Genomic DNA, 11,615 nt, shown 5'->3' on the forward strand with positions numbered 1-11,615 from the left:
GACACACACATACATAGCACACACACACACACACGCACACACACATACATAGCACACACACACACATACATAGCACACTCACCTGTAGTTTCCCGTCCTGAACAGTTCATCTCCCTTGTCCTTGAGGAACAGCGGCTGCCTCTCAGCCAGGTCTACCGCGTCAGGGTCGGCAGCGGCAGCCGCGCGCGTCTGCATGTGTAATTAACGAATGGTTAGTTGGTTAATTCGTTAAGGTTTATTAGTTAATTGAGGTTAATGAGATAGAGTGGGTGCGTCGGTCGAGGAGGGGAGATGGAAGGTGGGGATGCTGTGTTTGCAGTTGAGAGGGGTGTACGGGAGTGGCTGACGCGCATCATACTTACTGACGTCATGACAAACCCTAAGTTGAATTTGGAGGGAGCGAGTAATCAGGTGGGGGGTCGGGGTTTCCCTCCTCCGGGGGAGGGGAGTTCGCCCCTCTGTCAGCTTCCTGTCAGCTCCCACAGTCAACCACTAACGGTTAACTAAACACTGAACAGCTCCCTTAATATCCCCCTCTCCACCCCCAACCCGGGCGCTCTTCCCCCGCAAACCCACCTGCTTCCTGAACGCTCGTATCTCCTCCTCTCGCTGCTCCCTAGCTGGCAGGTGGCCCGTCTCCAACCTAGTGAAGCTGACCTGGGGGTGAAGGGAAAGGCGAAACACGAGCGAGTGAAGGGGGGTGAAGGGGGGGGGAGGGAGGGTGTCACCGGGACACGGAACCTCGCACACGAAACACACACACAAACACAGACAGGGGGCCAGGGGGGAAAGGTGATACGGTGATTATTCCCAATTAGTGGCGGATTAAAACCCTCTATGTACACTTGATGGTGAATGCCAGAAGAAACCGTTGTTAGTTACCCAGCATTCCAACACTCCTTCCGCACCACTCAGCCCACGACTTTGTCCGCACACTTAAGAGAGATATACACAGTGGCTGCTGACCCTTCCAACGCATGTAGACAACTCCATATAAATTATATAGCCGTTGACGGGCCCGCCGATTTTTGCAAACTTCCCCGCACTTATTCGGAAGTAGTGAATTGTAATTGTAGCTCAAATACAAGGCTAAGCCCTACCTGCACGGGTTCGAGTCGGGGTCGGGGCGGCGGCAACGGCTTGAAGGTCTCCGGCCATGCTCTGAGCTGCTGTCCCCGCCCCGACCGGGGTGCCGGAGACACAGACCCTGACGCTGCAGTCTCCTCATCCTCTTCCTCCTCTTCCTTCCCGGCTTCGCCGTTTCTGCCGTCGTCATCGCCGTCCCCGTCGCCGCTGGAGCCGTCGTCGCCCCCTTTGCGTCGGAGTCTCCCCCTGCTGGTGCTGGTGGTACGTAATGCGGCCCCGGCGGCTCTGCGCGTCGTCGTGTCATCGGTTGCGGCGATAGCGGCACTGGGGGTGGTGTTGGTGTCCGTCGGAGGCCTGCATGGGGGAGCAGGAGGAGGAGGAGGAGTGGGAGGAGGGGGGGCCACTGCTGTGAGCGGAGTCAGGAACGCAGCCACCAAGGCCTTGTCCGTCTCTTGGCCCACTGTCCTCAACCCCCCATTTATCACCCTCCTTCCCTCTCTCCCTTTCCCTCCCTTTCCCTTCCCCCCCATAAACGGCCTCTTCAACGGCGTCTTAGTGTATCGGTGGTCACAGGCCGATGAGCCGCCGCCGCTGCCTCCCCCTCCACCCACCTCCACCCCCGTCCGTAGTAGTCCGGATGATCCGGCGCCGCTCGCGTCCCCTCCTCCTCCTCCTCCTCCTCCTCGTAATCTGACTCCCCATCCGCGCCCTCCGCGCCCCCGCCTGCGAGGAATTCCGCAGCGGTTGGCGCCACATCGATACCTCCAGTACCCACGTCGTGATACGGCGGAGGTGGTGCTGCTAGGGGGAGGGGGCATTTCGACATCGTGGTGCTCTCCGGATGGTCCACCCCCCCCGGATGGTCCACTTCACCGTGACCGCCGCGACCGCCATCATTATACATAGCCATGGACATGGACATGGCCATGATCGTCGTGGCCAAAAGTACGCAGCCCTGGCTAGCCGCCCTTCCATCCCCAGGGCATTGGGATCCATCGCACGCGCTCGCAAACACGCCAGGATGCCATCCGGGCGGCGTCCATTTGCCTTTTCCTCCTTCGCCATCATCTGATCCGTCCGAGCAACCCGGAGCGTTTCACGGAGTACATGTCCACCCACCCACCCACTTTCACTAACCCATCCACGCGCGCGCTCACCTTCCTTGGGCCCCAGCCCCTTCTGCCACTCGTCCAGCCGGGCCCGCTCCGCTGCAAGCTCTTCCGCCTTGCGCCGGTCCATCTCGTGACGCTTGCGGCGATCGACCTCCATAGACCGCTGGGTGGCATCTCTGGAGGCCCGGGCAGGGGGCCCAGAGAGAAAGGACAAGGAGGCAGGGGGTTGAGTCACAGCACGTGTGGAGAGTCCTTTCCCTCCACCTTCCAAAGCCCTTCCAGCAGCATACATACGAACAAACCGGCAATTCTGGTTTGGCTTCTCCTATCTCCTTTTTCCCTTTCCTGCTCCATTAGCACGTCGGTCAGTTGTCTCTGTGGGTTTTGCATTTCATGCTTCCCTTCCCTTCCCCTCCCCTCCCCTTCCCTCCCCTTCCCGAACCCGCGCCTTATTGTCCCCACGACTTACTCAAGGAGTCCCGCCTTTTGGTACACGACAACAGTTTTAAAAATCTGGGGTTTTCGAACGTTGAAAAGATATAGTATAGCTTCGTTACGACTACCTCAGGTCTGTAATGCTCAATCCACCCGTCTGAAAGCACTTTCCATCCAGAGCCCGGCTCAGAGTCCCGGTGTCAAATGATGGATCTGACGCCACGAGAGAAGGCAATGGCGAGGGTGAAGACGGCGATGGTCCTGGAAATCCGACATCCGATGCCTGCCCTCTGCGATGCTGTCATCTTCTTCCCCCCCCCGTCCCCGACCTGACAGCCCAAGTGAACCCGCGACCACATCTGAACCTTAAACCTGGTGTCCTATCTCCCCTATGCCGGAGGTTTTGACGCGGTAGTCCGAGCGCGTAGGTTCCTTCTCCCTCTTTATTCCCTCCCCAAGCATTCACGCGCCATGGACACGGGCCCCGTCCGGGTCGGCGGTTTGCCGTGTTTTCTAGAAACTCTGAGACCACACAGCACACCAACCAGCTCCCGGCTGTTCCCCCCCTCCTCCGTCCCTTCCTTTCCCCCCATCACTGCCACCGCAGCCCCAAGGAACCCACTTGTCTTCCTGCTGCTTGCGGGCCGCGCGGGCCCTACGCGCCTCCTCGAGATGCTGATAGGCCCGGTCTATGGAGGCGTTACGGCGGCGAGTGAGCTCCGCCTTGTCGCCTGATGCCGCTAGACAGCTCCATACACCAGGCTCGCGCTGAGGGGGAAAATACGGCATGCCCAGGAGGAGGGGTGTAGCAATTGTTTATGGGTTTTAGAGTTGCAGGGGGCTCGGGAAAGGCTATGAGGGGTTAATGGAGGAGAAGGGGAACACAGAACCAAAGGGTAAATAGGGGATGCTGTATGGAGCACACAAACACGAAGAGGTACAGGGACACGGAGGCGTAATGTGATTTGCGATCAGGCCAACCTTTAAGAGCTTGAACACAACTTTCCCCGGGAGGATTGTCGCGGAGCTGCGGCTGTCGTCGACTTCCTTCAAGAGGTCTAGCGCGAAAAGGTAGGGCGGACAGTTGACCTTGAGAAAGGCATCCGTCGCGAAGACATCGGCCTTGGCGCTTGAGACCCCCGGGACGTCCACGGTCACTTCTAAGGATGCGTCCGTCTCCGACCAGGTGTAGTGTGGTGCAAGCGGCATAGTGATCCTCAGGAAATCGTTAAATCAGGAACATGAATAAGTTGGAGCTGTGTTGATGCACTTCCCTTTGGGAATGGAGTTGATAGGTAAAATAAAATACCTTTGCATTCCTTGAGTTTTCACATAATTCAATCTCGTTCCAATTTCCAGCGAATGGTTGCTTTCTGAGAAAGCGCGGTTACAGGCAGGACGCACGTTGTACGAGACCGCGGACGCTTAGAGAGGCTGCACGACTATTTAAGGCGAACTTTGTATTTCTTTGACCTTACAGCTTTCATAGGAGCCCATCTCTTTCGTGCATTGACCCTGGACCTGAAGTTTGGGTTTGACACATTCATCTTCTAGCTCTTATCTATTCACATCACCACATCACCTAAAAGAATGTCGGCGACGTTAGGAAAGGATACTGGGACCATAACTCAGTACATTCAGCCTTCTTTCGTGAAGGAAAGGCTGACTGGCAACCACTGCTCCCAGTTTGAGATGAACAACCTACCCTCTCACAAGTATGAGACACTCCCTATTAAGCATGGCCACCTGCCAGGTAGGGCATTCCACGTGCTCAAGCAGTGGAAGCGGCATGGGGATTCGGAGTCTAACGTCTCTAACTGCTCCACCTGCCCAGGTTACATGGGGCACGTCCCTGGTGGAATGGGAGCAATTGCTCAACGCAAAGCCCAGTCTGCCCTTCACACAGTAAGCGCCCGCCTTTCCCATGCGTAAAACGGCGCTTGCTTTAAGGGCCTGCAATCGTTGCCTTACTCAATACAATTTGTTCTTCAACCACAAAGGTATTTCTGCGTTTAGATGCCAACGCTCCGTCTTTTTGACCGCAGCAAAACCACCTGGCAACGTCTTCAAGCCTTCCCAGGGGCGGCCCCCAGACGGACATGGCACTCGTGGATCTGCGACCGGAGCAGCGTAGCTTAGCAAAGGTTTATATGTGAGTTATAGAACTTGTCGCATAATGGCACTCAAGGGAATAAGTGTAGAGCCTTTTCCTCTATCCTAGTGCTAGTTTGCGTCCCTCCCAATCCCTGCTCTGACTGGACTGTTTCACTGCGCGGCTGGCTTCCCATCATATAGGTACGCCGAGGGTGCAAAAACCGACTTCCTCAAGTTTCCGACACCACAGACCTTCGACCACCGCCGCAGCTAGATCGCCGCTGGCGCTTGGGCGCATTACCCCGAACCGCAGCTGCCACTCTTCACGCGAGGGTGCGGGAAGCGTAACTGGAAACAAAATCTTTCCTTTGCTAGGCAGCAATTCCCAATAAGCTCTTGCCTTGCAAAGCAGCAGATGGCACCTGATAAACGAGGTTGCAGGTTGTCGCACTCTGCTAGCTGCGGCAACCCGTCGCCAGCCTCTGGCATGAAGGACTCGGGCCCCCTGTGTTCATAACGCCGACGTACGTGATTGATTGCCGTGCTGGCGGCGATGCAAGTGAGAGCGATGCTGACGGAACGCAGCTGACATGGTGAACGATTTAGGGCATATTGCGTGGCATTACAGATAGATTTGGATTTTAGTCTCGTCCCAGCCAGCTGCAGGTGGATAGGCTTGGACTTGTGTCCGTACGGAGCCTGCTGCTTTAGGTTGCAGCGTTGGTTTCGGCCGCAGAGCGTTGCAGTGACTTGCGTGTCCGCACAGCATTGCTATAGATAGTTTTTTCCGGAATTACTTTACTTCGCATAACGTGACAGCGTGGCCTACCTGTAAGTGTGGGGGACGGACAGATATGACCCCTTGCAGTGATGTGCAGGTGATGTGCTAGGCTCGGGACTCTTTCTTTTCGCGATCCATGCATGCGATAAAATATTTTCTGGGCACGGCTTAAGAAGCCATGCGGCTGTATTGCATTTTTGCACGGTTCGTTGGATTTCGAGTTTGTTGCGTGTGAATTATGGCCATGTGAACTATGGCAATGCATTGCGCTTCTGCGTTCTGATCGAAGTTCGTGCTTTCAGCATGGAGACAATGTTTTGTAGAGAGTGATATGATTGAAGCCATGCCATTCTATTTGTGTCCGTTTCCTGTGCGAGGATGCCTGCTGAGCCGTCGACTGCCTCATCATGACATTTTGGGTGCTGGTTTTGCCTTGTCCGGGCTTGCTTGTCTCTTAGGGTTCTTAGGTATCCATCACCCATCGGATGTCAAATTAAAGGGGCTGTGCAAGCAGGGGTTCGCATCCCTGCCCATGTAACTCTTAAGATATTCCCGGTAGCTCACGGTACGGGCATGCAGGGGCATGGACCTACCTATAGCCCTATGCAGCTGACTTGCCGTCCTGGCTAAAATCGAGCTTGTGTAGGCGTTCATGTTTGGTTCATTATTAGCGCTACAGCAAACTTGTCTGAATTCTTGCGGTACCATATTCCTAAGGTATTGGGTTGTTCGCTAACACTTTTATGCCGCCCGGTCAACAGGGCGCTTAAGAACACTTCCCGGGTAGAAGCCAATTTCGACCGATTGTAATATATTATGTCGTTAGAAAAGTTGTGTTTCAGGGGCCAGCGCGCGTAGTAATCATTGCTTGTGCAAAATATGCTAGTCTGAGGGACAGACAGACAGACAGACATTGCGCTCCATACTGTAGAGATCTGCTTTTCCTGTTCAACTATATGCGCTGAGTAACTTGCAGGGGATACGTACGTCTGCACTGCACACCCAACCGCCATCTGTAACCGCTTTTATGAAAAGACTGACCCGCGAGCCCACAGCCTCTAAGACTTCCACTAAGAGTTCAGTTCCCCAGGCTTGCGCTACGTAAGAAAGAATTGGTCGGACCTGCGCATTTAAACACAGCTGGGAGCTGGAGGATGACGAAGCTGGGAGCAGCAGTCCCTGACGACGCAAAAAAGTAGTCTATGTACGGCATGCCTGTGCAGCTAAGCAAAAGTGCTAAGTCTAGAGCTACGGCAAGCGTCCAAGAACCGAACGGCATCTACTATGATACAATGTTTTGAAAGGGCGCTTCACAAACATGACAATTATGCCAAGTCTCGTCTTTTTCCGGACGTCAAGCAAGTTCCTTACCTGTTTTCATTTTCATAAAGTTTGTTTTTCAGGTCGTTTCCTGAGTTTCTGTGGTCCATGAGCCTCCTTGGCCCGACAAACCCAAGAAGCTTGTTATCATCACCGTCGTCGTCAACAGCAGGAGCAAACCCAGGGCTGCACGCAAAATACTTACATAGCTTAGATTCTGGTAAGGTATAGTAGAGCACTCGCTAATTAGAACCAGCGGCAGCTGTTTGCCTGGTGGACGAGACATGTACGGCAGTTCTGGATCGCTGCATTTGTGTTATTGCTGCCGTTGGGGTAATTGCTTGCGTTCCTATCATCTCTTTCAACGATTTTAGAAGTGCAAGGAACATATTTTATACCCACCAACGAAGGAATCATCCGGGTAAAGGGGGAAAGTTCCGACAAACCTACGTTTGCAAGGGATTTTGGCTTATTGCGCTGGCTTTACTGTATCAATTTAAATGCGGCATTAGCATTATAAAGTCAGTCGTTCTCCCGAGAGGAGAATCGCTACCCCCTTCCTCAGGCCGCTTGGACTTTGGTACCTTTTAACGTAGCTTGACGAGCGGCGTACCACACCATGGTGTATGAATCGCCAGCCGCTGGGCGGCCTGTGGCATGCCGCAAGCACAGCCCTTGGACCATGGAACGCGACCGCAAGAAGAGCAAAGCACACCTGGGCTCGCCAGAGCCGCTGTCTGAAGAGGTGGAAGAGGAGGAGGAAGAGGAGGAGCGAAATGACCATGGTGCGAATAGCGACGACTCCGGTCACGGCAGCAACAGCTTGGCGTCCCCCACTTCGGGGCGTACCAAGACTCGCGTGTCTCCTGCATTGTTTCAACAAAGAGACCGCTTTGAAGCACTTTTAAAGCGATTTTTATGCTGGTCTGCAGCATTGGCTGTTCTATTCGTTCACCTCGCGTACAAGGCTTACACAGTGCCTGACAGCTACGTTGATGCCTTGCGCTCGGCGAGACCGGCGCAAAACTGACAAGCTTCATTCACCATGCGGTGCTGCAGAGATGACAGAGCAGGAGGCCCAAGTGCTTGCCTGCCTTGGTGAGCTGAACGTTCGGAGCCTTCTGTCAAACCAGGCTGACACGGACGGCGCCGCTCTCTCGCGAGCGGGGTCCGTGCCCGACGGTAAGAATTGCGCTCGATTGTGCGCGGAATGAGATTTCATGGTGTCTGTCATACGCAGCCGCGAACCATGCATGCGCTGCAGGACAACGCCGGAAACTGCGCGGATCGCGTGCGCTATCCGCAAGCTATCACAACCGCCTTCGTTCATGCATGCTTAACGACAAAGGCAGCCCCATACTGCATAGCTCCAGGTCGTTCACGACAGCCGCAGGCGGCGGCCAAGAGAACGTCGCGCCCATCCTGTTCGCGCCCGTCACGTTTGGTGAACACTCCAAGTGCTGGTGCGTCCCTGTCCTTGTGGGCCACATCGCCACACCCATGCTGCGTTCCGGAATGCGCGGTGCGCACGCAATCCTGTCGGAACTTGTGTACATCCGTCGCTTACGTACCACATAGAAGATGCCAACCCCCAGCCGCTCCTTTTGAGGCATCCGGGGTTGGAGCGCAGATATCGCATTGCACTTTCCCCGTGCACCGACGGAGCGCGGAACATCTTTGCTCTCTGGAACAACACTTATCCCCGTCGTGACATATGTGCATCTGGCAGGCTCGGTCGTCGCCACTCCCCAGGCATCAAGGACACTTCTAGCACGCACTCGCCTCAACAGCAAGGAACTTCGGGCGTCCATCCCGCCAACTTCCCAGTCCACATCACGGTCTCGAGCACCACCGCAGCGGACCACTCCCTGCTCGCGGCTGCCGCACTCGCAAACTCCTCTCGTCATGATAAGGTAGCGTTTGCTCTTCCAGTAGGTACTTCATCTGCACATACACGCCCGCGCATACGTGTGCCTGTACGTACATTACATGGCCACGAATGGCGCAGGGCTTTCCAAATCATCATATTGGTTAGGTGCGGCAATTTTGCCATTCGGCGCAGGGCGCCAGTGAACTGAACTTGCCTGAACTGTATCGATATCATATAGTGTTGCTGCTACTCCCGTACCATTGGTCCCCTACAGCACCATTCCTGCAACAGCCCGGCTCCCAAGGGTCGCTCCCATTGCCGCAGCCTTAGCGGGGCCAGCATCCCGGCTACCAGCGGCCTCAACGACTCTGCAGAGGCGCTTCACGGACCTGCTGCCGAGGGCTGCGCCGGCGGGCAGGGTGGGCCGCCGCCTCTGCCAAGCGGCTGGCAGCACCCGCGTGGCGCCTCCGAGGGTTCTGGGCCCGTGTACCGGCACGTCGCAGCAGTCAAGGCCGGAGGATCAGCGAACTCCAGCAATGACGCGGGCCCAGGCGATGCCCGTCGGGCTGGCGATGATGATGCGTGCGACCATCGCCAGAGCGGCCTCCCACTCCATGGCCAGTTTTCCTCATCCGCTGCGTCAACGTCTGTTACAGCTGCACAGCCGGCGCTGGTGGCTTCCGTCGCTAAGTACGGTATCGCTGCTTTTGGAGTTCCGGCTTCCGTGCAGTCATGCTTCGGGGACGCTTTGACGTCGGCAGATTCCATGCAGCGCCCGGCTGCCGGCTCCACAGGGGGCAACACTGCTGAGGCCGGGTCGGCGGCGCACCAGCACGAGCTGCTCGCTCGTTGCGCCATGTCATGCCCTGGGGACATGTGCAATGCCGCCGTAGCTTCCTGCTTACTTAGCCGGCCCACCATGGCGCCGGCCCAACAGGGCGCCAGCCGTGCGATCTTCACTGGCCTGTCTTCACACGCTGCTTCGGAAGGGGGTATTGGCCCTGGCAGTGGCCCCGAACCAGCTGAGCTTGGCGCTGAGCCGCTTGCGGACACGTCTTCGGAGCCCGTGATTGCCAGTCATATGCGCCATGGTGGCATGCCGTTCCTGGGCACAGGCTTGGGCCCCGGGAATAAGGCCCTGGCTGACTCTGCAGAGGAGCTGGAGCTGCGGCGCCTGACGCACCATCAGCCGCATGCGCCCGCAGGCTGGCATGAGGAAGTGCGGCAAGGCACCGCCCGCGCTCTGCAACACCTTCAGCCGGCAGTGGATCTTCAGCAGCAGGAGCAAGTGCCGCTGCGAGGCGCTGACGCCGTGCTTTCACGTCCAGCGAGTATGGGCTCTGGCGCGGCTGCGACTGTCACGTTCAGCACGGCAGCGTCAGGGCCCTTGCCAAGCGCGCTTCTGGTCCATATAGGAACTACACCGTTTGATTTAGTCAGCCTCGCGCGCTCTGCGGGGTCTGCCAATAACAATTTCACGAGCTTCAGCACTTCCGGCCATTTTTCAATCGACGCCGTGCAAGGCGCCGTAGGCGATAAACCGCCTTCCTTAAACCTGTGGCCCGCTGCGCCGGGGGGCAGTGCTCGCGACCTACGTGGCAGCTTCGCAGATACCGATGACGAACCCGCGCATGAGAGGGCTGCTGCTGCTGCTGCTGTTGGAACGTCGTCCTGGCCATCTAAACCCTGCTTCGTCAACAACGCGGTGGATAGCGACCTTGTAATTGTGGCCGTTCCAGTTGACGTCCCCGCTCCTGGTGGTATTAATTTTGATGCTTCAGCTGCGGGAACCGAGACAGAGCAACAAGCCGCCCAAACCAGTCAGCAGCAATTGCCGCAGCAGCGCTCGTCTGGCGACCAAGCCGTGCTATCTGACCGAGCTACCGACGATAGCAAAAGTGCCCTGGGCGGCGGCAACGTCCCTGCTCAGGATAACGTGGGGCTGGGAGACGGCGGCTGCAATGGGGACGGTGACGGCGAGGACGAGGAGTCCTGGCTGCGAACCAGCCAGCAGGCGCCCGATCCAGATGACCCCTCCAGCGCTGGCAAGTACAGTGCGGTGCTGCTCCGACGCCTGCAGGCTGCCGCAGAGCATGAGGAGCTATACGCCCAATCGGGACACTCGGGCGCCTATGGCTTTTACCATTTGCAGGTAGGAGAGCGAGTAGTAGGCTCGTGGTATAGAGCGTGCTGCCCGTTTTTTTTCCCCTTTTCAGTTTCCCTTTCCCCTTCTTTTTTCCGTTTTTTCCCCTGAAGCGCCTTCCTTGCTTCTGCTATAGAAGCTGCGTCATCCGGCCTTAACCCATTGTACCTGCCCGCAGGTAGTCAGGCATCGCCTTGTCCCCCTGAATGTTTATCACGGCTCCTAGAAATCTCGATTGTATCTTGTATCTCTATGGCATCTTGCAAAGTCATTAACCTTCTGATTAACCTCCATGCTGCGTCCTGTTACACTGCCTTGATTCCCTCGTGATGTAACGGGACCATCTGCATCCCAATCCTGCTCCTCGGACTACCTTTTGATTCTTTTGCCTTGCCTGTCCATTTTCAAGCGGTTTCGTCGCCCCATGTCGCTATCTGCTGTGGGTACATCTGGCCCCGTCTCATCTCGCCGTTTGCCCTCTCACTACCTCTCGCTACCAGGGGAGCTGCGGCAGCGGACTCAGCCAGGGCGATTGCGGCCTCCGCAGCCACGGCAGTTCCAGCATGGAGCCCTCGCCATTGCCTCGTATGTCATCCCGCCTGCGCCGCCTACGTGTGAGCCCCTGCCTCGGCGGCAGCGGCGCAGGCGGTAGTGGCGGCAGTAGCGGCGGGCCGCTCACATCCCCGGCTCCGTCACACCTGCTCGGTACGCGCAGCCGCAGCGCGGGGGTTACACCGGGCGGCGTGACCTGCCGCCGCCTGCGTCGCCGCTCGG

General features: G+C 56.8%; 2 protein-coding genes across 2 annotated transcripts in view; one reads left to right on the plus strand and one right to left on the minus strand.

Annotated features, from left to right (window-relative positions):
- The window catches only part of VOLCADRAFT_99235 (uncharacterized protein), a gene marked incomplete at both ends in the record, with an annotated part of 7,571 nt that extends 3,729 nt beyond the window's left edge, over window positions 1-3,842 (minus strand). The window contains 7 exons of the mRNA XM_002958012.1: window positions 83-189; window positions 577-657; window positions 1,101-1,440; window positions 1,698-1,884; window positions 2,244-2,374; window positions 3,256-3,401; window positions 3,615-3,842. Of these exons, the coding sequence (XP_002958058.1) occupies window positions 83-189; window positions 577-657; window positions 1,101-1,440; window positions 1,698-1,884; window positions 2,244-2,374; window positions 3,256-3,401; window positions 3,615-3,842 (1,220 nt within the window). The remainder of the gene's footprint in view (window positions 1-82; window positions 190-576; window positions 658-1,100; window positions 1,441-1,697; window positions 1,885-2,243; window positions 2,375-3,255; window positions 3,402-3,614) is intronic.
- Window positions 3,843-4,119: 277 nt separating this feature from the next.
- On the plus strand, window positions 4,120-6,542 carry VOLCADRAFT_107932 (uncharacterized protein). Its single transcript, XM_002957984.1, has 4 exons — window positions 4,120-4,386; window positions 4,468-4,538; window positions 4,679-4,785; window positions 4,929-6,542. The coding sequence occupies exons 1-4, from the start codon at window positions 4,224-4,226 to the stop codon at window positions 4,999-5,001; spliced, it is 414 nt and encodes a 137-aa protein (XP_002958030.1). The 5' UTR covers window positions 4,120-4,223; the 3' UTR covers window positions 5,002-6,542.
- Window positions 6,543-11,615: the final 5,073 nt, after the last annotated feature.

This window comes from Volvox carteri (genome assembly GCF_000143455.1).
Source record: "Volvox carteri f. nagariensis unplaced genomic scaffold VOLCAscaffold_84, whole genome shotgun sequence".
In the NCBI taxonomy this organism is placed as follows: Eukaryota; Viridiplantae; Chlorophyta; class Chlorophyceae; order Chlamydomonadales; family Volvocaceae; genus Volvox; species Volvox carteri.